Source organism: Danio rerio, chromosome 15 (genome assembly GCF_052040795.2).
Source record: "Danio rerio strain M-AB ecotype USA chromosome 15, GRCz13ab, whole genome shotgun sequence".
NCBI classification, from domain to species: Eukaryota; Metazoa; Chordata; class Actinopteri; order Cypriniformes; family Danionidae; genus Danio; species Danio rerio.
The window spans coordinates 30,668,434-30,692,792 of record NC_141035.1 but is presented as its reverse complement, the minus strand read 5'-3'; the positions used below and the strand labels follow the sequence as shown (position 1 = coordinate 30,692,792).

The window sequence follows — 24,359 nt, the reverse complement described above, 5'->3', positions numbered from 1 at the left end:
GGCACATATAGGGCCAATGATTCCTTTACAAATATTATTGAGAATATTCCATATTCTATTCTAAAACATAAAATCACTTAGCTAACAGATACTCTACTCTCATATATAAATCAGGTTAGGCTAATGGTTGTAATTTACAGTAGGCTATTTATTAAGAAAAGGAAAAAACCTACTACTACCACTATTAATAATATGCTTCTAACTACAGCTAAAGAGGTGTAGTTGGAAACGTACAAGTTTGCAACACAGTTTGCGAGTGTTTGCTGGAATGATGGATTTTGGAAATGCCAAATTAACGACCCATGTTTGTAATGATGCAACTTGCGACCTTAGTTGGCTAACAATGGTTTTCGCAAATGCACCCGTTAGATTTTTCTTCTTCTGTTGATATCCAAGAAAATGTTTTGAAATAAGCTGAATAACCTGTAACTATTGACTTAAACAGTATATTAGCAATTTTTTCTATGGATGTCAACAAGACCATTCACAGTTTAATTCCAAAATACTGGTAAATTCTGACATCATTAACCAAAAATGTTATTCTTCAAAATATCTACTTTTGTGTTCAACAGAAAGAAGCTCAAAGGTTTTATAACCACTTGAGGGTGAGTAAATAATAAGTATATTTTCATTTTTGCATGAACTATCCCTTAAAATGTAGTTGTCCTTCTCCTTAACTGCACTTGCTCTCTATAGAACTCATAAGACAACCATATGTTCATATTTAGCTGCAGTGTGTACAGGGCCTTAGAGAGACTTAGCTGACTACATGTTATGATGATGATGATGATGGCGATGACACGAGTGTTTCACCGTAAGGCTGTCCCATAACCTGTCCCAGTGAGTAAGTGTGCGCTCTCCCTGGATCCTTTTATAGTCCAGTTCATTACCAGTGTAGTCAAAGCACAGTATATGTCTTTTTATCTGACTGTTGGGTGTTATTTTCTGAGCTGCTTTAAGTTTTATTTCCTGCCTGATGAATGGTGCTATTTTCTGTGTGGCACATGGACATGGTCCCATTCCTCAAGATCCTTTTTTCTGACGTGCATCATACTGTAGCCGATCACTGTAGTCCTGTTTCCCAGTTTAATGTTTTCCTGGCATATTTTGGATGATGATGTCATTTTGTTGCCCAGATGACACGTTCTATGCACTTACTGTATTGACCTTATTCTAAAATGCGGAAGTGCGCCTGTTTTCGCGATTGTCTTAGAACTTCTGATTCAGTCGCCTATGGGAGAAATGACTAGGAATAATAAAGGGCAGAAAGCGGTCAAACTACTTGCTCTACAAACAAAATGTTTGCATGACTATACAGACCGAGTAGAATACTATAATAAGAAAATATCAAATTGCAACATCAAGCAGCGTAATGAACAGTTTTTAACGTCAAAAAATGAATGGAAGTGAATGAGACCGGAAGTCTCGAGCCAAAAAGATTCAAATGGCAGCGCCCGCTCATCGGCTGAGAATAAGGTGAATACAGTGTACTATTTACTTTTATGCACTGTTTCATTTTGTCATTCAGTCTGAAAGCCTTAAACTGTATAATTAAAGATGTTACAGTTAGTTGCATGAAGTGTCCAACATTCCACACCTTTTTGGAGGGTTAAATAATCAGTGTTCTGTAAAAAATATCTGTGTACAGTTTCTTTATATAGTGAATCACAAGTGTTTTCAGTTTATTTAAGGTTGTGAATTGCATTTTAGAAACTTGATCTCTGCTCTGTCGACTTTTGGTGTTGAAAAGTCAACTCAGTTTAACTACAGTAAGTGATCTCTGTTGATATTTTATTAGTTTGAAAACATATAATGTATAAGAAATAACCTACATAGCTACATTTTTTCTGGCCCACATAATCAGCTTTGGATGGGCCGACATGCCACAGTGAATTACGGTACATGACAGCACCAAGTCTGGCTTCATGACAAGGGCCAAACATGGACCATGTCTGGGTCAAGTCTCAGCCAAGTTAATTATATTTGCTGAGCCTGAAATGGGCCAAATATGTTGGTGTGTCACGACTGCTATTATATGAATAAACCCATGAAGCTTTGCACTTTAGCTGCACTATAGGCATACTTTTTCTCAAAGTGAACTGTTTGCAGGGGCGGACTGGGACAAAAATTCAGCCCTGGCACTGTAGCCACACCCACAGACACACACATACTTATATTGGTGTACAGATGGTGAAACAATATTAGCAGTACCATATGTAATAGATATTTAAACATTTAATGTATGCGACCGGAACAAAAATAACCCGTTGTCATTTTCTGCACCTCTACCTAAGGTTTAAATACATACTGTAACCTATGCATGTGTTTAATATTGTCCTTTTAAAGACTAGCTATGTATTCAGAGTTCAGTACAAGTGCTTACAGTACTATGGCTATAGCTATGGGTTCTTTTTCATGTTAGGCTATATTGCTAGTACAGTAGCATGCAGCAAGCTGTATACCCTAAATCCCATGTTATCTGCTGATAATGATAATTTAAAATGTACGGGAGTTCTACGCTAAGCTTACTGTTAAGCACATTGTAGGTTACTTTCAAAAACTGTCAGAAGTAGTCTGAATGGTGTCAAAATTACTTAGTATATTTTAGTATAGTGGCTTATAAGTATATTTTCTGTTTTTTTACCTCCTCTACCACGCTACTGTCCTCCGATGCAACAGCCCAATTTAAACCTTTCGAGAATATTTCAGCGTCTGATTTTAGAGCCCTATTTTGCTTTCTTGGAGTTTTTCGGCACTGCCTTTCCCTTTTTTATCGTCCATCTCTGACAATTAGCTTATGTTGCATTTACTGTTTGTTTGACGTTCTTGCCAGATTTTGATTATGTCCGCGTAACCTCTGATTGGGTCGGCCCCTCTCAAAACCAGCCAGGCATCACCGATCAGGCTAAATAATTAACATTTTATTATTATTATTATAATTATTATTACTGTTGTTATTATCTTCATCATAATATTCACATCTTGCAAGAGATAAAAGCTGCCTGTATGTAAAAACAATACATATTAGGAAATCATTTTTTTATTTTATTTTTAACTGACCAGCGCACTTTTAAAAAATGGTCCGGCCGTTCTGTCATTTGCCAGAATTGCCAGATGGCCAATCTGCCCCTACCTGTTTGGTAGAATTTTTTTTACTTACTCAAAAATAATTTAAATGTATTTTAAATGTGGGTTAAGACATGCTAAACTTGCATGGCCCGCATATCAATTGTTAACATCAGGGCCAAATGCTACATTTTACATCTTGCCCAAGTCTTTTGTGCTGCTTAAAGATGTGGGCATGTTTGGCTCAGTGCCGGATAAAAGCTTGGTGTGCCAACTTTCTGCCAAATCTGGGCCAGTATTCTTTGCTACCTGGGAATATATACAGAAACAAGTTTGTAAAATAACAGAAAATGTACTGGGAGTTTATTACAAGATATTTGTACAGTCAGCAAATCATCACCTTAGAATTATAAGGATCTATCTGACTTTTTTTCAAAATGGTGTTATTCACATATTCTTATTAAATGACAAATTATTTACATTATGGGATGTAAAAAACAAAACAAAAAAAAACAACAAAAAAAAAACAAGCAAAAACTTTAAAGCTTAATATTTCAGAGTGCTGATAGAACCTTATAATTCCAAGGTGATGAAATTTAAATTTTCCAAACTTTTTAAGGTTAAAAATTGTTAGAAGAAAGATCAAGCTCCCATAATGCAATTCAAAAGTATGAATAAAATAAATAAATAAAAACAAGAATCACAAATTATGGAAAACTGCTAATTTATGGATATTTTGTAAACTCAATGTGAACTTACTACTTGCACTTTACGTACGGGTAATTAAAAATGGCATAGAATGGTCTATAAGTTTGCAAATTGGGACACCCTTACTTTGTTACATTGTTTCAGTTTGCTTTTACAAACTGAAACATTTTGTTACACACCAGAATGTTTACATGCTGGTCACATGTCAGTAAAACGGTCTTATTCGTGGTCAGTGTGCACCTGTTTACTTACTTCTGTGTCCATTTAGATGCATTGGCAAGTTCACTCTGTGGGTTCATTGTGAACTGCTTAAGAGTTTGTTTTCAACTAGGCTGAGATCAGCTCATTCAGTTAATACTGGGCTGATTATTTTGATGCAAATCCGAATGTGATTTCTGTGTTTATAATTGCCTAAATAAACTGACCTAAGGAAAGAAACTCACCATGATCCAAAACAAACAATCCAGATGAACAAGGTGAAAAAATATTGTTGTTATAATTCTTTGTTCATACTTTAGGAAGGCACCAATATGCTAATTTTGATTGATACACTAACGGATAACTCTTTTGTTAACTATTTGTAAGCCTATAGCCGATATTTTGGAAAATAAATCCTTTTGATGCTTGATTACAAAAAAAAATAGGCAAACAAATAAAATGGACAGCTGATTTTTGTATTTACTCTTTACTTGTTCCATACCAGTTTGAGATGTTATTTGTCTTTTTCGTACAAATGAAAATATACTGAAGAATATTAAAAACCTGTTACCATTGACTTTATAATAGGAAAAAGCAAATACTATGTAAGGTAACAGTTACAGGTTTACAACATTCAAACATTCAAAATATCTTCTTTTGTGTTCAACAGAAGGAAACACTCAAACTGGTATGAAACAAGTAAAGGGTGAGTAAACAGAATTTTCATTTTTGGGTGAACTATTCATTTAACTGCAGCAAGCTAAAAGAAAAGAAACTGCAAGGAAGGGTCTAGATCAGATGTCCAAACTAAGGCCTATGGGCCAAAGTTGGCCCATGGTAACCTTTGATTTGGCCCACCATTCCAACTGAGAAATAAGGAGAATGATGGGAAGCATTGGAGAGATTGCTTTTAACAGAGATCGTCATTTTGAATTTAATGTAACCTGTCTTGTTTGTTTATTTTAGTATGGAGTTTAGCTACAAAAAAGCAAGCTGAAATTAAACATTCCAATTAAATGTTGTAAATAGACATGGTCCAGTATAAGATTCTGATGGTAGGATAATCTTGAATAAAAATATCACGCTTTCATGGACAGTATGATTACTGCTCCAAAAGTTGTTCTTTTTGAATGTCTGGGTAAAAAACAACAACTTTTCCCCACCATTGAACACAATGTAACATTTAACATGTTTTGAATGAGTTGTTTTTGATGTGGAGTTTCCTTTTCTATTAGATGTACTGTTGCCCTAAAAAACTAAATAAAATAGTTGTAAAAAACATAAAAAAATAAATAAATCTATACCTTAAGAACGGTATTACGGAAAACTTTGGGGGTTTTAAAACCTTTACTTTTCCTAACCACAGTATACCTTGAAACTGGTTATTGTATGTAAAATCAATGCAAAATTTCTACTTGTGTTTTCAGCATTGCATTCGACATTTTTACTGTAATACATTCATTATATCCATATATATATTTTTAATTACACTGCATTAGTTAATATAAAGCAATGTTTTCTAGTTTTAAATATTAGGAAATATATTTGCTATATTTGCCTTCGCCCACAGCCCTCAATGAAGTTTGGATTTTGGCCCTTCATATGTAAAAGTTTGGCGACCCCTTAATCTAGATCTTTTTTTTTTTTTCTGCAAAATTGAAGAAAATTGCAATTCTGATGTCCTCTATCACAGCCCTTATGGCTAACAGCACACATCAAATGTGGATTAACCAGTGGAAAAATACATCATTAATCGTCTTCAACATATTGGCAAAGTAATTTTATTATCAGGCCAATGACAATGATATTTTACATGGCTGCTGTTGCATTGTGCGTCCCAAGTTCATATGGATTAATCCTATGCACCACTACTACCTTTACTTAAATTACGAGGTATCTTGTAGCTTTTAAACTGGATTGCCAACGATTTTAAATGAAGTTTAAGTTTTATTTTCCAAGTGATGAATTTAGCTATTTTCTGCCTGGCACATGGACGAGATTCTATTCAACAAGGCCCATTTATTTCAGGCATAGGTCTTATCCTATCAGCTTAGTTTCACTGGCATATGGTCCTTAATGATTTGCTTACAAATTTTGTGACATGATGTAATTTCAGCCTTGCAGATCTAATAAAAAAGCCCCCATGTACGACGACAAACTAAAGGGTTTGTACATGTAGCTTTCCTAGCCAGCTTGCCAAAGCATCTTAGAGCAAGTGCCATGACATTTTGTCTGGAGGCGCAAAGGCTGGAAGAGTGAGACAGAAACAAATCCTCCCCACACTGCGAGATCCCCTGAACCATAGTGCGAACCTGGCGCGATGCGGAAAGGCACCTGTGCTTGCTCGGCAGTTGCGATGGCAGGCCGCCTCACCCTGTCTGTTAGGCCATTAGGACACAGCTCATAAAGGCCGGGCAGGGAAGGAAAGTAATGATTTAATGGGGCTGCGGGGGACAGGCGCTTCTGCTTACGACCCCCCAAGGACCTCCTTCTCCTGCCCACGTCCTAATAGCAGAGCAGCGGCCGAGCGGGCGCAGGGGAGGCTGTTCCACCGCTTAGTTCCCCTAACCTGCGGCTGAGCTGATTAAACAGCTAATATTCAATCGGCTGAAAGGAGCCCGCAGTGGAGAAAAATGGAAACTTTGAGTAAAAGTGGGGAGGGGGTTCATAATGATATCTTTTGTGCTCCTTCTCTCGATCACCGTAATCTCCGTCATCTCATTAACTGGTGACACTCTCGTAATGACTTAAGAAAATCTTTACAGGGCTCACGGAGGCTTGACATTAAGTCAGTGCCGCACTACACTGTATTGAAAGGGTCTGTGTATGACACTGAGCTCCTAGTCTAGTCTAGAGTTAAGGGTATTAGAGTGACACATACACTTTGAGGAACAATGAGGAGCTGTCTCTCAGAGTGGAAATGTCATATCGGCTACAGCTCCCTCATAATGTTGTGCTAATTCTGTGATTGAGGTTCAACAGCTTCTCCGGCCTTTTCATTATTGTGCTTTGGTGCCACCTGACAGAAGATGACAAAAGGGAACAGCGCACGCTGGCACCGAACCGCTTCCACAGCCTGCCAAAATAGAGGGACGAATATGCCCGGTAATGCCCTTCGTGGCTTCGTCATAAGAGGATAGGAAGCTTCGTGAAGCCAGAGAAGAGATAAAACAAACAAAAAACGAGACACGCAGTCAATTTGCAACTCTATTCTAATGTAGTAATTTGAGAAAATCCCTCAATTCCAAGTCCTAGCTGGGAAATTGGCCTTGGCGGGCACTGGGCGAGCAGGGGGGAGGAAGGAGAGGTTGTCGATGTAGGCGTGCCAGCCTAACACCGGTGCCCGTTTGGCAGCAGAAGACGCTCAATGAGGACCACCCTGGCATGGTGAGTAATTCCCTTGTGTACTCGGCAGACTGAGCTCTTTGCATCCTGGCATGGCTCCCTGTGCCCATTCTTACTCAACAGGATTAGGTCTGCTTATTGCAAGCTCTCCAGGATCACCTATACTGTGTATTGTACACGCACAATGTTAGCACACCAGTTTGGCTACGACACGAACATGGCTGTTCACTTTTTTTTTCTTTTGTCGTTTCCTCCTGCTTTATGTCAGGGTGCTGATGAGGGTGGAATGGTGATGGAGCGAATCCGTCCCTGCCTGAAATGACATTAGGCTTGAGTACATTAGCCATGCCATTTAAAGCATAAACAGAAACAAATAAATATTCCCCTTTAGTTCTGATTAAAAGCCCATTTTAATTATAGGGTTATTATGTGCTGCTGTCCAAGCACATATAGGCTCAGTTTGCCATTTGTTTTTCATTATTGTTACACTCTCGGCAGGTGATAGAAGAGGTAAGTATATTTTGAAGAGATAATGTTGCAAAGGGAAAATGTATGTCTGTTGCTGGTTTAATTGGTGTGCTCTTGAAATATGTTAAATTCCACATAACAGGATTCACTAGAAAATGTTAATGGGATACTTAAGAATGTTTATTGTTTATTAATGTTAAACAAATGTGTGTCAAATAAAACATTTCACTAATTATTTATCAAATTATTTATTTGTATTTAGCATAGAAAATGTTTAAAATATAAATGCAAAATAAAATTGATGTATACATATTTATCGTCTTGTTAGAAATTTTAAAGACATATAGCCAATAGTTTATCAAATAAAACACAAATAAACCTTTCAATCAAAACAGCTACCTATAGTTGTATAATAAATGCAGAAAACGGTAACCTCTGTAAGTGGTCAAACTATAAATGGTCAAATTGTGACATTATATTTAAATACACTTCTAACAAGCAAAGATATAAATGAAACAAAACAAAGAAAAAGAAGATAACAGTCTAACAAACAAGCACACAATCAAAAAATGTATCATACAACAAAAACAACAGTTTAAAAAGTACTAGTCAAATAAAGCAATACCAAACAAAGAATCTAACAAACAAAACATCAAAAATTTAATAGTCTAACAAGTAAATAATCAACCAAAACTAATAAAAACAACAACAACAACAACAATCTAAAAAGTATACAATCAAAAATGACAAAACAAACAACGGTCTAATGAACAAAAGATCAGAAATAAAATAGTCTAACAAGTTAATAATGAAACAAATTAATAAAAACAACAACAGTCTAAGAATTACTTAATCAAATGAAACAATACAAACCAAACAGTCTAACAAACAAATCATCAAAGGTTAAGTAGTAAAACAAGTAAATAATTAAACAAAACAAATAAAAACAACATCAACAACAACAACAGTCTAAAAGGTGCACAATCAAACAAGACAAAACAAACAACAGTCTAATAAACAAAACCAGATATTATGTAGTCTAACAAATAAATAAATAAACAAAATAAATAAAAACAACAACAGCCGTCCAAGAAGTACACTATCAAACAAGACAAAAAAAAAAAAAAAAAAAACAACAGTCTAATAAAAAAAACCAGAAACTATGTAGTCTAAAGAGTAAATAATCAAACAAAACTAATAAAAACAACCAACACAAAAACAATCTAAGTATGTAATTAAATGAACCAATACAAAACATGTATAACAAACTAAACATCATAAATTAAGTCGTCTAACAAGCAAATAATAAAACGAAACAAATAAAAACAACAAAAAATCAACAGTATAAGTATGTAATTAAACGAAACAATACAAATCAAACAGTTTAACAAACAAAAAATCTGAAAGTAAGTAGTCCAGGGCGAAGCAGTGGCGCAGTAGGTAGTGCCTCACAGCAAGAAGGTCGCTGGGTCGCTGGTGTTAAACCTTAGCTCAGTTGGCATTTCTGTGTGGAGTTTGCATGTTCTCCCTGCGTTTGTGTGGGTTTCCTCCGGGTGCTCCGGTTTTCCCCACAGTCCAAAGACATGCGGTACAGGTGAATTGGGTTGGCTAAATTGTCCGTTGTGTATGAGTGTGTGTGTGTGTGTATGTGTAAGTGTGTGTGTGTGTGTGTGGATGTTTCCCAGAGATGGGTTGTGGCTGGAAGGGTATCCGCTGCGTAAAAACGTGCTGGATAAGTTGGTGGTTCATTCCACTGTGGCGACCATGGATTAATAAAGGGACTAAGCCGACAATAAAATGAATGAATGAATGAATAAGTAGTCCAACAAGTAAATAATCAATTAAACAAATAAAAACAACAGTTTAAAGGGTATGCAGCTAAACAAGACAAAACAAACAAGACACTAATAAACAAAAGATCAGAAATAAAATAGTCTAACAAATAATAAAACTAAATAAAAAAGAACGACAATTCAAGAAGTACAAATCAAACAAGACTAAAAGTCTAAAACAAACACCAAAAATTAAATAGTCTAAGAAGTAAATAATCAAACAAAATTAATAAAACCCCCACCAACAACAACAGTCTAAAAAGTATACAATCAAACAAGACAAAACAAACAACGGTCTAATAAACAAAAGATCCCAAAAAACAACATCTAACAAAATGTACATAATCAAACAAAACAAAGAAACAAACAAACAATAAAACAAACAAAAACAAATCCAACATCAGTATGATAAGAAATCACACAACAACAACAAACAACAATAATGGTATGACTGCTGTATTACAAAATTGAATGAAACATTAACAAAGTGAACATGACAAAGCTCCATGTACATTGTCAACATTTGTTTTCCTATTTACAGAGACAAATTCAATTGTATCAAACATGTTTGCTTATTTATTTCTATTTATCACTCATTTTATAGCTGGACCCCAGGAATGCCTATACAGTGTTATCGAAGATAAATCACATTCATGGAGATTGACAGCTTTGTGAATGTGATCAGGCCAGTCGTCGCACAGGACTGACCTTTGTTTTGGTGATCACTCCTCACAGCGGCACACCTGAACCACTCTATACATTTAGGTTAAATGTGTTGAGCGGCGTTTGTGTCACATTTAAAATGTTAACGCTACAGAATGTCATTTGCAAAACCGGGGCGTTTGCTCCGTAAAATTAATTCAGCTTACCCCCGGATCTGGGCTCCTGTCTCCAGGCCAGTATTATGCTACCCTTTTCACAAAGAGTAATATTTAATGAATAAGACTATTAATAACGGCAGGGTCTCGGGGGGATGTTTCTTGGTAACGGATAGGCGCAGACAAGATTACGTATGGGAAAGAGCATTGTTGAGGTTTGGAGTCTTTCATGCATCCTCAGAGGGAAAGATGTGCTGGCTTTCTTTGAGCAAACGGCACAATGCGTTCTTGCTGCTCCATGTTTTTATATTCTCTCATAACAATTTTTTTTTTGCACCTGTGTTGTTGCTCTCAGTGTTTTTTAAATCACTACGTTATGGCAGGTGCTCTGCAAAAATGTAATACCATCTCTCATCTTAGTGCATAGTCGTTTGTCTTATAGGTTTGTATGGTGGAGAGAGAGAAAGAGAGAGACTCCAGGAGAGGGTAGGGAATAATAGAGGAGGAGAAAGAGAGTGAGGGACAGATTATGAGAGTGTGTGTATTGTACACCCTAGTCTTTTATTATGTCTATGAGCACATGTCTGCCAGCATGCATTTCCATGTGTTTGTTCATCTGTGTCTGGATGACGATAATAATGATCACGTGACTCAACTTAATGTCCCATGAAAATAGCAGAGAGCAGTTTAATTATAGACTACAGGAGAAATGAAGCTAGTAAACTTGTTTTTTTTCCCCTCACCCTTATTGTTTATATGTTATTATTTATTTTGCCTTCATTTATTATTTTTTTTGCAAACAGAGTATCTCTATCATAGATCTTATAGTCAAAATCAAACAAAGAAAACAGCTGTTGTTAAAGGCAAATTGTGCATTTGAAAATATGAAACGTGTAAACAAACAAAAAAGATAACAAAAGAACCTAACAAACAAATATAAAATCTAATTAAAATAAAACATCAAACAAAAACAAAAATCTAACAAATATGTACACATCAACTGGATTTAAACAAAAGCCATAATCTTAACAAATAAAAAAATGTAACCCTTTATTTTGATGGTCCATTTGAGTGTCTGACTGTCTGCTTAATATCTGTTGATACTGCTGCTAAACAGACATTTAACTGACTATAAGAAACTTTGCAAGTTCATGTCAACTTACACTAACCCTAACCTCAACCCCAACCCTAACCCCAACCTAACAGTATACTAATAATCTAATGTGAATAAGTTGGCATGTAGATGCAGTGTAACTGAAATTCAACAAACGGACCATCAAAATAAAGTGTGACCAAACAATAACAACGATAACAACTAACAAAAACAGAATCAAACTAACAATATGACTAGCCAGTAGACAATCAAACAAATTGAAGTAAAAACAAGTACCTAAATTGATTCCTGTGAAGGGGTAGGGGTGTCCCAATTCTCTTTAGCTTGAAGGCGTAGGTACCGCTTCGAACGAAGATTTTTTAGGAACTCATTTGAAACCAAAGGGTAAGAAAATTTCCTGGAATACACCAGCCACAACGGCAGGATTGCTGAACCCGGAAGTAAGGAGACCCAGAAATTAGTATTTTTTTGTTAATATTATGATTTTTTACAACAAACAAGCAAATGTTTTAATATATTCATAACGGCATTTTTGTTTTATCTTCATGCTTAAAAAATAAATAAATCTAAAATTCACTATATAATCCATAATCATAACTCCTGTATAGCAGTCCCACAATAATCTGACACTTGAATACTCTGTCAGAAAAGTCTAGTGGATGGGAATGAGCTTTTTACAGTGTCTGCTATAATGTTTACATAAATGAATATGGTCACATATAATCTTGTTGCCGCGTTATATCATTATGATAACATAATATATGCCTTCAGTGATTTCCTGAAAATAAGTACCAAAAAATAACACAACTGGGATAACTACAGCAGTTGCCATCTTCTGATCTCATATGAAGCAAGAATACGCAATGACATACAATATGATGACGTGTGCAGGTGCTGTAGTGCTGTCCCAGTTCTTAGGGGTAAATTTTGAAGCCCTTCCCCTTCCACTCAGTTTTAAGGGCCAAAGGGAAAGGGAAGGGTTAGGGGTACAAAAATAAAATTGGGATTGGGCCTTATTGTGTAAATAAATGCTATTACATTTTACAGAATCCTGAATAAATACCTTTATGTTATTACATCTGTAATTAATTTCTGTAATTACATGCATAATTATACTTTTGACCATCCATTACACATTATTCCCACCCTTGAACCTACCGACAGCACAAAACCTGTCTCTAACGCTACCCGTTTACAACTTCAGGAGCACCAGAAGTGTTCTGCCATACATTATGTACGCAGTAAGTACATTGTATTTATATTTTGATTTAAATTTATTGTAGTTTATTTTACTTAATATAAAGTGGGACCCAAACGACTTTCAAACAAATACATAATCAATTGAAATAAAACAAAAACAAACAATGTAACGAAACAAAAAACATTCATTCATTCATTTTGCTTTGGCTTAGTCCACTTACTCATTAAGGGTTGCAACAGCGGAATGACCACCAGCTTATCCAGCAAATGTTTTGCACAGCGAATACCCTTCCACCCACAACTCAGCACTGGGCGAACAAGTATATAACAAAAAAGTATAGCAAACAGTCAAGCAAAACGAAGATGGAATTAATGACAAGCTAACAAACAAAAACATCATTGTTTATTAAAAGTAATTGAATAAACAAACAAACAAATGCTAAAATAACTATAACTGAATAAATGTATAACTGCTAAACATCCATTGTTTATGTGTTTATTACCAGATTTTCACACACCGAATATGATATTTAGTTCTAACAGTGAAAGCACAAATGCAGTTTGAGGGTGTCATGCTGGATTCCTGTGTTAAACAAATTTCAGGGTGACTATTTTCAGCAGGTACAAATTCCAGTAAACAACTATTCACTCTTGTTCATAACCATTCCTCCACCCCCCCCCCACTCTCTCTCTCTTTCTCACACACAAGAGGGTGGAGATCATTCTCTCCATTCTAATTTTCTGCTCCGCAATTGATTTTGATAACATCTGATTGTAAGCAGCAAAGGCATTGAGCAAGATCCCAAAGTCCGTGTCCTAAACCAGAATACCTTCATTTAGCCACCGCCAACAGAAACATTGTCGGCTGTCTAGAAGTGCCTGCAAAAAGTAAAAAAGAAAATCAGCTCGGTGCTGTTGTTGTTAGCTGTATATATTTTGTAATCCCGTCTTGAGTTAGAGCGTCCTGTTTAGTCACGGTGCCGCCTGCTGACCCCTGCGTGTCCTTCACACAAAAGTGAAGACCACCTTATAATTGCAGCGGGCGGCAGCTTAAAACTGCCAAATCATAAAAGCCAGAAGAGATCCAGTGAATTACGAGGAAATATGGCCTTCCTTTACAGCGAGGGCTGTGAATGAAGCCATTAAATTATGAGCAGTTTTTATGATGGGCCATTCAAGGGGGATGCTTGTATATTGATGGTTCACAGGCTGTATCCCTCTTCCCCTTGTGCTGGGGAAGAGCTGACTAGAGGCCCCTGTGTAACTATTTTTCATGCATTTAATATATTAATTATCCGGTAAATGTTCCCCAGGCAGTGCTTGGGATACTGGAGAGTGACAGCTTTTCGATGAAGCTCCCCCACCAGCCCATCATGCAGCAGTGTATTACGTGGGAAAGGTCGGCTTGGGGTTAATGTAACTTTTTATTTGCTGATTTTTCATAGGCTGGGAGGGAAGTGAGGAGCAAGGCTAGTTTAGTAAAAGGAGAGAGAGAGAGAGAAAGAGGGAGGGGAATGCCCTGTAAATGTGGTGGTCCAACACATCAGCTTTGCATCTTGTTGTGTTTGGACTGCAGAAGAAAAAAGGCTTTGCAGTCTTTACAGCAGCATGACAAGCACTAATGTAGCTCAGGTAAAATGAAAAAGTAAAAGAATAGTTAACCCCAAAATTAAATTAATTTACTTACGCTCATGTCGTTTAAAACCAACATTGCTTCTCTTGCTTTGCATAATACAGGATGTTTTAAATAACTCGTTGGAATATTGTTTTGGACCCCATTGACTTTCATATGGATAAAGAAAACACTCCCACACACACAAAAATGAACATGATTTTGTGTTTGACAGATTAAAATACGTCATAGCTTATAATAACTTCAGGATGAGTTCTGTAAATTGATTCATTTTCCCAATATTGATTAGTTAGATAATAAGTAATTGAGTAAGTAAACGATAAGTAATTGAGTGGTTTGTAGAGGGCCTCACGGTGGCGCAGTGGGTAACACAATTGCCTCACAGCAAGAAGGTCGCTGGTTCAAGCCCTGGCTGGGTCAGTTGGCATTTTTATGGCGTTTCCTCCGGGTGCTCCGGTTTCCCCCACAATCCAAAGACATGGGGTATAGGTGAATTGAATAGCTAAATTGGCCGTAGTGTATGTGTGTGAATACAAGAGTGTATGGGTGTTTCCTGGTGTTTGGTTGCAGCTGGAAGGGCATGCACTGCGTAAAACATATGCTGGATAAGTTGGTGGTTCATTCCGCTGTGGCAACCCCTGAATAAAAAATGTTTGTGAGCATCAGATTGTCATAATTGTTTGTTTGTTTTGACGTCGTAGAGTCAGAGGCTTGGCCAATCTATACGGTTGTTAAAAGTCTATTTAATTGAGTATTTACAAATACACTGTAGAAAAAATGTTAATTTAATATTTACAAAACATACAAACGTTGAAAAAGAAAGCAAACATTACTTTAACAAACAAATGTGTCAATAAACATTAAATTAGACAAAATAAACAGACAGTAAATCATTTAATAAGTTAATAGATAAATACATTTGTAAGCAAATTAATTAATTCATTAATTTTATTTTCGGCTTAGTCCCTTTATTAATCTTTGGTTGCCACAGCGGAATGAACCACCATAAATAAAATAAAAATTTTAAAAAAGCTTAATTTTTAATAGACTAAATAAATGTTTAGGTTTTTCCGCCTTTGCATATTCAATGTTTAGTTATAAATGTATAATGTTGTTAAAATTCTAATGATTGTTTATAAATTTGAATTGATTTAATTAATTTATATACTTGCTAACAGAATTATTTATTTTACTAAAAGTATGTTGATTCAATTAAATTGTACTTATAATAAAATAAATCAAGCTATTATAATAATTTTAAGATACATTTTTATTAAAGCATTTTTTTGTTGATTGGTTGATTGTTTTGGGTGTTTAAATGACCTCTTTATTATATTTTTTATTTGTTTTTTAAATATATAATGAAGGATTTGAAACAAACTAGCATACATTCATTCATTCATTTTCCTTCGACTTAGTCCCTATATTTAATTATTTATTTATTTATTTTTATCAGGGGTCTCCACCAGCGACGCATTTAACCAATAAACGAGGTAGGCAGCCGCTTAGGGCCCCAGGAAATCTGGGGGCTCCCAATAAATGCCTTAAAGTATAAATTATACCTATAAATGATATATATCATCATTTTTCTATCATGTTTTGTATGGTGTCTAACAAATACAATTTAAACTTTATATCTACCCAAATTTGTTCCCCACACCTTATCATGAAGCAGTCCAACAGTCAAATCAGGTAAATATTTAGTTCAAAAATGATTTATTATTTTTTGTTGTGAATTAATTTTAAGGAAACAAATCATTTAAAGAGTAGAGCTTGCATTAAGATAAAACATAGAAAAAGAGAAAGGAAAAAAACACCAGGATAAAAAAATAGATAAAAGAACAAAAGGTGCATTTTAGGACTGTTGGGACCCTTGGCTGGAATTGCTTAGGACTCACAAATCAATATATCAACCCCAGGTCGCCACAACGGAATGAACCTCCAACTTTTTCAGCATATTTTTTTTATGCAGCGAAAGCCCTTCCAGCCGCAACCCAGTACTGGGAAATACCATACACTCTCGCATTCACACACATACACTTAGGTCAATTTAGCTTATTCAATTCAACTATACCCAGAGGAAACCCTCGCCAACACGGGGAGAACATGCAAACTCCACACAGAAACGCCAACTGGACCAGCCGGGACTCAAACCGGCAACCTTCTTGCTGTAAGGTGAAAGTGCTAAACACTCGGCCCACTGTAGCATACATTAAAAAGTGAAATAATGAAAAAAGAAATGAAACAAACTAAACAAAACAAATGTATCCATACCAAAACAGCAGTCTCTTGTTTATAGACTGAGAAGCAAAAGTTTTTCCACAAGCTTTCCGTATTGTAACCAGTTTTGTTGTTGTTTCTGACCGCTCTGAAAACCCACTAAAGCACCCTAGTGATGCAGCATATAATATAACCATTAGTGTAGACCTCTTCCATTTTCTGACAATTAGGACGCTGTGCTTTTTGATGGGAGAAACAGCTTTTTAATCACCATATGTAGCTCTGCTAATTCAGCCGCTCTGAAGTGCTGTCAAGAAACAATTGAGTGAAGAGGGTCTGAAGTGATCAATTGTCTGCGGTCTCTAGGTGAACTTCTCATTTTCTGCACATTCCACCGTCTGTTTGAGTTAATTAGGCTGCCCTACATTCTACTGATTGGATGTAAACATTAATATGCCAGAAAATGACTTTGTCGATGTTTACTGTTTATGTTCGAAGGTACGCTAAATTGATCAGCTATAGAGAAGCGGTCGCTTCTGATTTGATTCTGGACCCAGATAGCGTTATTTTCAGGCATAATTGACATTTATTTAGTTATTTCTAAAGGCGAGACACTGGGGGAGGGGGGAGGGGGGACACCTGTCAGTTTTGAGATTTTAGCCAGCCTAAAGACTTTTGTAGAGCCTGATGTAAAGAAAACATCCCATTTTTAAATTTCTTCTCTAGCACTTTATCATTTTGTGTTGGAAATTTAAATTCATTTATTCATTTTCTTTTCAGCTTAGTCCATTTATTAATCAGGGTTCGCCACAGCGGAATGAACCGCCAACTTATCCAGCATATGTTTCATGCAGAGGATGCCCTTCCAGCTGCCTTCTATTACTGGGAATTAAATTTTAATTATAATGCATTTTTTTTGTCATGCTGTAAACCTCAAAAGCAATTACATAAGACACGCTTTACACTTTTATTTATATCTATGTATTGAAGGTTTTTCGATTTGTTCATCAATATATGGCATACATAATATGTTAAATTATTATTACATTTTTCTTTTTCCAGACAAATTCGATGAATCTGTAAAAACATTTGAATTGGGGCTGCAAAATATATTGTTTCGGCATCGATATCGCATTGTGTGTCCACAATAGTCACATCACAGGATATGCAATGTTTAGTGGTTTATAGTTGACAATTGAGAATATATGAGATTTGTAGAGTCATATTAATGTTTAAATTATAACAAAGTGAAACTTAATTATTTGTATGTTATAAAGGCTTTTTAAAGAGAGTTAAAAGCATTCAGGGACTATAACGTACAAAATTTGTAACTTTAACAAAATATACATTACTCAATTAATACAATGAAGAACATACAGTGTTATTTAAAACATCATGATTCAATTTCTGTACCTGAATACTGTAAAAAAAATTTAAGTTTTTTTTTTTTTTAAGTTTTTTTTTTTCTTTTTTTCTTGGCTTTGTTGTATTTATTTTTGCTTAAATCGTTTATACATGATTCACACTCTTACAAAATCGACCCAATCAATCTAAATGAATGATTTCAAGACAATTAAAAGCATTCAGGGACAATAATGCACAACATTTTTAACTTTAACAAAGGAAACATTTACTGAAATATTAATATAATAAAGCCTATACAGTGTTTTTTAATGTCATTATTCTGTACCTGAATACTGTTTGACTGTCCAAGAAAAAAAAAATAAATGAAAAACTTTTGTCTTTTTTTTTTTTTACCCTTTTTTCTTTCTTTATTTTACAGTTTTTTTTCTCTGTTGTGTTTATTTTTTCTTAAAATTGTTTTGTACATGCACACACCCTAAAAAAATCAACCCAATCAATCTAAATGAGCAATTTTCCATTCAAATAGAGCTATTCAAGCCAACTTGTGAAATTAATTGTATTCATATCACAATATTTTGCAAAAAAACGAAATATTGCAATGTCAGATTTTACCATTATCATGCAGACCTAATTTGAACCTAATATATCAACATAAAATTTCTCAGTGATAGGTTGCAGCTGGAAGGGCATCCGCTGTGTAAAACATATGCTGGATAAGTTGGTGGTTCATTCCGCTGTGGCGAACCCAGAATAATAAAGCCGAAAATAAAATAAATTAATTAATGAATGTCAATATAAAAATTCAAAAGAAACAATAAATTTGAACATAGAAAGGCATGCAAACTGGTGCACATTTCTTAAATAACACCTCATTTATTATTTGTAATACTCAAAACATTTGCAATTCTTAATATAGAGTAATCAATCAAATAGGCAGCTATTGTCATAACTTAATCGTTTATTTATTTTTTACCCTATTCTTTCTATTTACCTTATAAACGTTTACTTGATTGGTTAAAACTTTACAATAAGCTAGTATTAAAAGTAAGTTAATGTATTTACTAGGGATGTAACGGTATCAGAATTTCACAGTACTGTAATACCTCGGTATGAATGGCATGGTACAGTATTTATTGAGTAATTTACAGGAAAACAAAACTAATGAAAAGACTCGAAAAATACAATATTGTATACAATTTACAATATTGTTTCATCCCTAGTATTTACTAATATAAACAAAGAGTGAACAATACATTTCTTACAGTAGTTAGTCATCGTTGTTAACATTAATGAAAATAAGTTGTTCACTGTTTATGTTAACTCGCCATTTGCACAAATTTGTAATAATATAATATAATATAATATAATATAATATAATATAATATAATATAATATAATATAATATAATATAATATAATATAATTATTATTATAATAATATATAGTAATTTTTAATAATATATAATAATTTGCTAACAAATATTGAGTTATGATTAATAAATGCTTCACAGCTCAATCTTCGTGTTGGTAAACACATGAAACCTTATTGTAAAGTGTAACCTTTGATTGTTATCATTTTCCTGCAGTTGTACAGTATGAACGACTTTAATTTGAGTGTTAAAAGTCTACCTAGGTCCACCAGAAATACTTGATGAATTTTCCCTCCATCTGTCTGTCAGTGAAATACGCTCCCCTGGATCTGGTGGTCTCAGCGAGAGCGTCCTATAAATCACAATGCGACGCTCTGCACGGTTCAATATCTCATTGCAGCACTGTGAACTCGGAGCTCCATGCATCCAGGCGAGAGCCGGCGTAAATACAGCAAAACACAGACGTCCATCCTATTTACATCAGCCTGCCGTAAGGACCGAATTTCAGCCCCTTGACTGATGGAAAATGCGCTAACGTTATTTTGGCTGTAGTAGCATATTTATGTTTGTAGTGGCATTGAGAGGCTGTTGGTGGGGGTCTGAGTCGGGTTGTGCGGTGCTTTATGGCTCTGTCCCGTTTGAAACCCCTTTGCCCCTTTCCTGGCACCCCGGCACAGACAAGCCCCATTAACCCGCCGATGCCTCTCGCTGGGGCCGCTTGTGTGCTTAAGCGTGGACGTCGGCGTAAACGATGTCCTCAAGCCTGGAATGAGCTTTGCACAGTTTAATAGAGGTCTGCAGGTCCACATTAATACAGTGGTGCTGGAGAGGGCAGAGGTTTGCACCGCGTGATGGGCTTCTGTCATATCTCTGTGCTAGCGACACATTCGGGCCGCTGCTGAATTTTCAAAAGGCTTGCCGCACTGACATTGTGACTCCTCTGCTGAGCCACAAAAAGCTTTGTTCAGTGTGAAAAGGCTGAATCCGAATTAAATACAAGATGGTGCTTTTAGAAAATGTTATCAGATTTGTTTGTGCACAATTGGTTTGGCAATGTTTCAATTCAAATTTTAGATATCATCCATTTGTTCATTTGTTAATTCGTTTATTTGTTCGTTCATTCGTTCGTTCATTTAATCCTGTGATGGAAAAGAGCTATGAAAAAGGCTTATTTATTTATTTATTTATTTATTTGTTTATTCACATTGTTGTTTTGGTAACACTTTACAGAACAGTTAATCAATGCATTCACTAACGCAAACAAACAATGAATAATAAATCTATTACAGTATTTGTTCATGTTAGTTAACATTGGTCAATGAGGTAACACTTTAATCTAGGAACCTGCCTATTATTAAGATATTAACTGTTCATAGTTATACAGTATCTTATTCTGCATCTTTAAAACTACCAAATGCCTAAACTCAACTTTTACCTTATTAACTATTAATAAACAGCTAATTAGTAGTTTATTAAGCTAGTAGTGCTACTGTAGTTAATGGTCCAGTACCGGGAATTAATAAAAATACATTTGTTTATTGTTAATTTGTGTTGATAACACTTTACAGTACAGTTAGTCAATGCATTAACTAACACAAACAAACAATGAATTCAATTCAATTCACCTTCATTTCTATAGCGCTTTTACAATATAGATTAGGTCAAAGCAGCTTCACATAGAATATTATCAGAAATTAAAACACTGTCAGTCCAGTTTTCAGAGTTTAAGTTCAGTTCAATGAACAATACATTACAGTATTTGTTCATGTTAGTTAACATTAGTTGATGAGATAACACTTTAGGCCACAATTCATGCTATTAAATACTGGCTTATCATCTGCCTATTATTAAAATATTAACTTAATTCACAAAATCACAAAAAATAGAGGGTCCATTAATTATTTTCGGCCGATAAATTGTCAGTGGCCGAAAATTCTGTAATGTCAACACACTTTTAGAGTTTCCATTGTTGCACATTTTTGCTGTGTGATTGGCTTTCATAATAATATAGAGGAAAAAGTCAAGCTTATCAACATTTTTGACATCCCTTTTATCACAATTTGATATAATATCGTTTATCGGCCCAGACCTACTTCTAAAGTACATTTTCTGCATAATCTTATTATGAGTTTATTTAGACAAAAAGTGGTTTAATAATAGTGAGAATTGATAAATGAAGTCTGACCTTTTATTTGTATTCTTACAACATTGATCATGTATGTATGCAGTCAAATACTTGTATCTTATTATAGAGCTGCACGATGAGTCTTCAAAAATCCTCCTTATGTATTCCACTGAAAAAGTGAATATTGCTGTGGCTAAAATACAGAGACAATTTAAATGTTTGTATGAACTTTGCCTGGGACCACTACAGGTTTCCTTGGATTTCATCAGCGTCAGTATACAGGGTGTAGATGTTATTTTTGAAGCTTCAGGGGAACATTTTGATTCTCTCCTTCAGACCCTTCTGTTTTCATGTTTGCATTTTGTTTATTTTCATTTCAATTTACCTTCACTGTTTACACGACAAACCATCATCTGCGCTTTTCAGCATTGTCTATGCAGCTCTCCGCCAGCGTCTCAACTTCCACAGCTTATCTTCTCCTCAGACCGTCTTTTCACCATTTTTCTTTCTCCATCTTTCCCTCTCTCTCTCTCTCTCTCTCTCTCTCTCTGTTTCTCTCTCTCTCTCTCTCTCTGTATGTTTCTGGGCCTGCACAGCCGTCACTCTGAATTATTTTCAATGAGCTCCTTTATAGCATGCGCCAGATCTCAGCTCCAGCCCATCAGCGAGCGCCAGGCCACAGACGCGCTCTGCATTTCTATCAGCCCTGAGCCTTCTGTGTGCTATTAACCTCTCTCTCTCTCCCTCTCTCTCTCCTTCTTTTTTTTCCAGTGCCTCTATTTCTGTTTCTCAATCTTTTTTTCTCTCTCTCTCCTCCTTCCCCATTTGGTCTCTCCTTCCCCCGTTCTTCTTCTCCCCATTCTTTCACGCCCTCCTTTTACCCCACCTCTTTCTCCATGACCCTTACTTTCCATCCACGCTCCGCTTTTCTGCAATCATAAATGACAGAGAATGACAGAAGTGACTGTTGGATATTATATTAACTTCTGTTTTTTTGTGTTTGTTTGTTTGTATGCATGCATGCATGTATTCAAATTATAGTGCAGAACACTAAATGGCTTTGATTACACCTACTGTAGGTACTAACACCCATTTCTAAATAAATAATGTCATAAAAGACAAGTCAATAATAAATTGGAATGACATTTAAGTTTGTTTATTTGTAGAAAAGTTGTTAAATATCTTAAATAAACATTTGAAAACATACTGTTGCATGTGTAAACCACACTGAATAATATACAGTATATCCAATGTACATCCCAGGCTCATTCTTAAAATGTACCCATATAAGCATTTCTGGAGAGAGGTACCAGGGGGTACTTTTTTTTGCAGTTTTTGTTTTCGCTAATCCACCAGAGGTTGTTGTGTACACTTTTTGAGATCTCAAATTGCTCTCGTGGGTACCATTCGCACCTGCTATTCTTGAGTAAATCCACCAGAGGCCGCTGTCAACTAACGGACTGACCGATCGACTGACCTACCTTCCTCCTTCCCTAAACCCAACCAATAGTATTTTTAAAAGCTCAGATTTACCTGTCAACCTACTTTCCTAAACCTCAACCGACAGTTTTTGTCTTACCTGCTTTCTGTTGTTCGCTGGAGTCAAACCCCGTCGTCGTGGTCAACTCTTCTCTGCGTCTTAAGTATGCCGTCTTATGTTGTGAGCAAACTGGTAACAGTGGGAAAGCCGTTCATACGAAGAAATGGTCAGCTGGTAGTGTGAAAAGGAATGGCATCATACGTACTTCAGGCTACATAATTTGTGATCTCCAGAAATGCAAATAGGGCTATGTTTTCAGAATGAGCCCATGTTGCAACATTAACTGTAAAAATGCTGGCTTCCACATCCTTCATGTTGTCCCAACTCAAATCAATAAAGTCAACATAATTCTTTTTTTTTTTTTACAAATTTAAGTAGATTGAGCATAAAGTAATTAAGTTGTTCTCAAAAATTCTCAAGAATTGTTGATTCAGCTTATTTTAAGTAAGTAGTTTGAACAAGCAGAATACATTATTTGGAGTGTAAATATAAAATGCGTGTTTATACAATAAACATAAAGGTCTTAAAATTAATATAATGAAACTCACAACTCTCAGCGGATGCCAAAATATGTAAACAAACAAACAAAATGTTTGACTTTGCCATTTTTGGTTAAACTATAAAAATATTTTGAAGTAAAGAACAAAACATTTTGAGTAACACTTTAGGTCACAATTCACAAATTTAACAAGACAGTTAACATTACTAGCTCAAAAAACTACTAATTACAGTAGCTGTTTATTAATAGTTAGTAAGGAGGAAGTTGGGTTTAGATTTTGGGTGTAGGATTAGGATGCAGAGTAAGATCATACTTTATAATTATTAATAAGCAGATCTTAATAATAGGCAGGTAATAGGCCAATTGAAAATATTAGGGAAATTGGGCCTGATCATGCAGTTTCAGACTCGAGCAGAATCAGACGTTACCTCCCGATCAGGACTCGAATATATTTAAATGTGAATATATATTATTATTTTTAACGCAACTATAGTTATGCGGTGGCACAGAATTCCTTTTTTATGACTTTATAAAGAGACGCTATCGGTAAATGCTGGCAAAGTCGAATAAAGAAGCAGCTTGAAGCTAAAAGCTTAGCTTAGCTGAGTATGTCTGCAGTCTGGAGGTATTATGAAGTTGATGATGACAACATTGGCATAACAAACTGTGAGATATGTAAATTTGGGATTGCCTGGCGGGTATTTTAAGTTGAGTTGCTGTTTGTTTTTATTTTAGATTTATTAACATTTACTGTTGCACTAAAGCCCAAAAGTGAAGAATAAATTTTTTTTTTGTTTCACTTGGTTGTTCAAGCTACCTCACATAAGTGCTCTGTTTATTAGCAGAGTTGCTGATTGTA

The 24,359-nt window shown here is 35.4% G+C and overlaps 2 protein-coding genes across 12 annotated transcripts in view; both read left to right on the top strand.

Moving 5' to 3' along the window:
- dhrs13a.3 (dehydrogenase/reductase (SDR family) member 13a, duplicate 3) overlaps nucleotides 1-7,359 on the top strand; it is a 130,073-nt gene extending 122,714 nt beyond the window's left edge. For 3 of the 9 annotated variants that reach the window (XR_015508557.1, XR_015508539.1, XR_015508549.2), the window contains 2 exons: nucleotides 573-605; nucleotides 4,643-5,245. The gene's annotated coding sequence lies outside the window, so the exon portion shown is untranslated. Of the gene's footprint in view, nucleotides 1-572; nucleotides 606-4,642 lie in introns of those variants that run through there. The other 6 variants (XR_015508561.1, XR_015508554.1, XR_015508544.1 and 3 more) reach the window with 4 other exon arrangements.
- Nucleotides 7,060-24,359, top strand: part of LOC147833695 (uncharacterized) — a 185,009-nt gene continuing 167,709 nt past the window's right edge. The window contains exon 1 of one of the 3 annotated variants that reach the window (XM_088651210.1): nucleotides 7,060-7,359. In XM_088651210.1, the coding sequence (XP_088507336.1) occupies nucleotides 7,340-7,359 (20 nt within the window). In that variant the 5' untranslated portion in view covers nucleotides 7,060-7,339. The remainder of the gene's footprint in view (nucleotides 7,360-24,359) is intronic. The other 2 variants (XR_015944989.1, XM_088651211.1) reach the window with 2 other exon arrangements.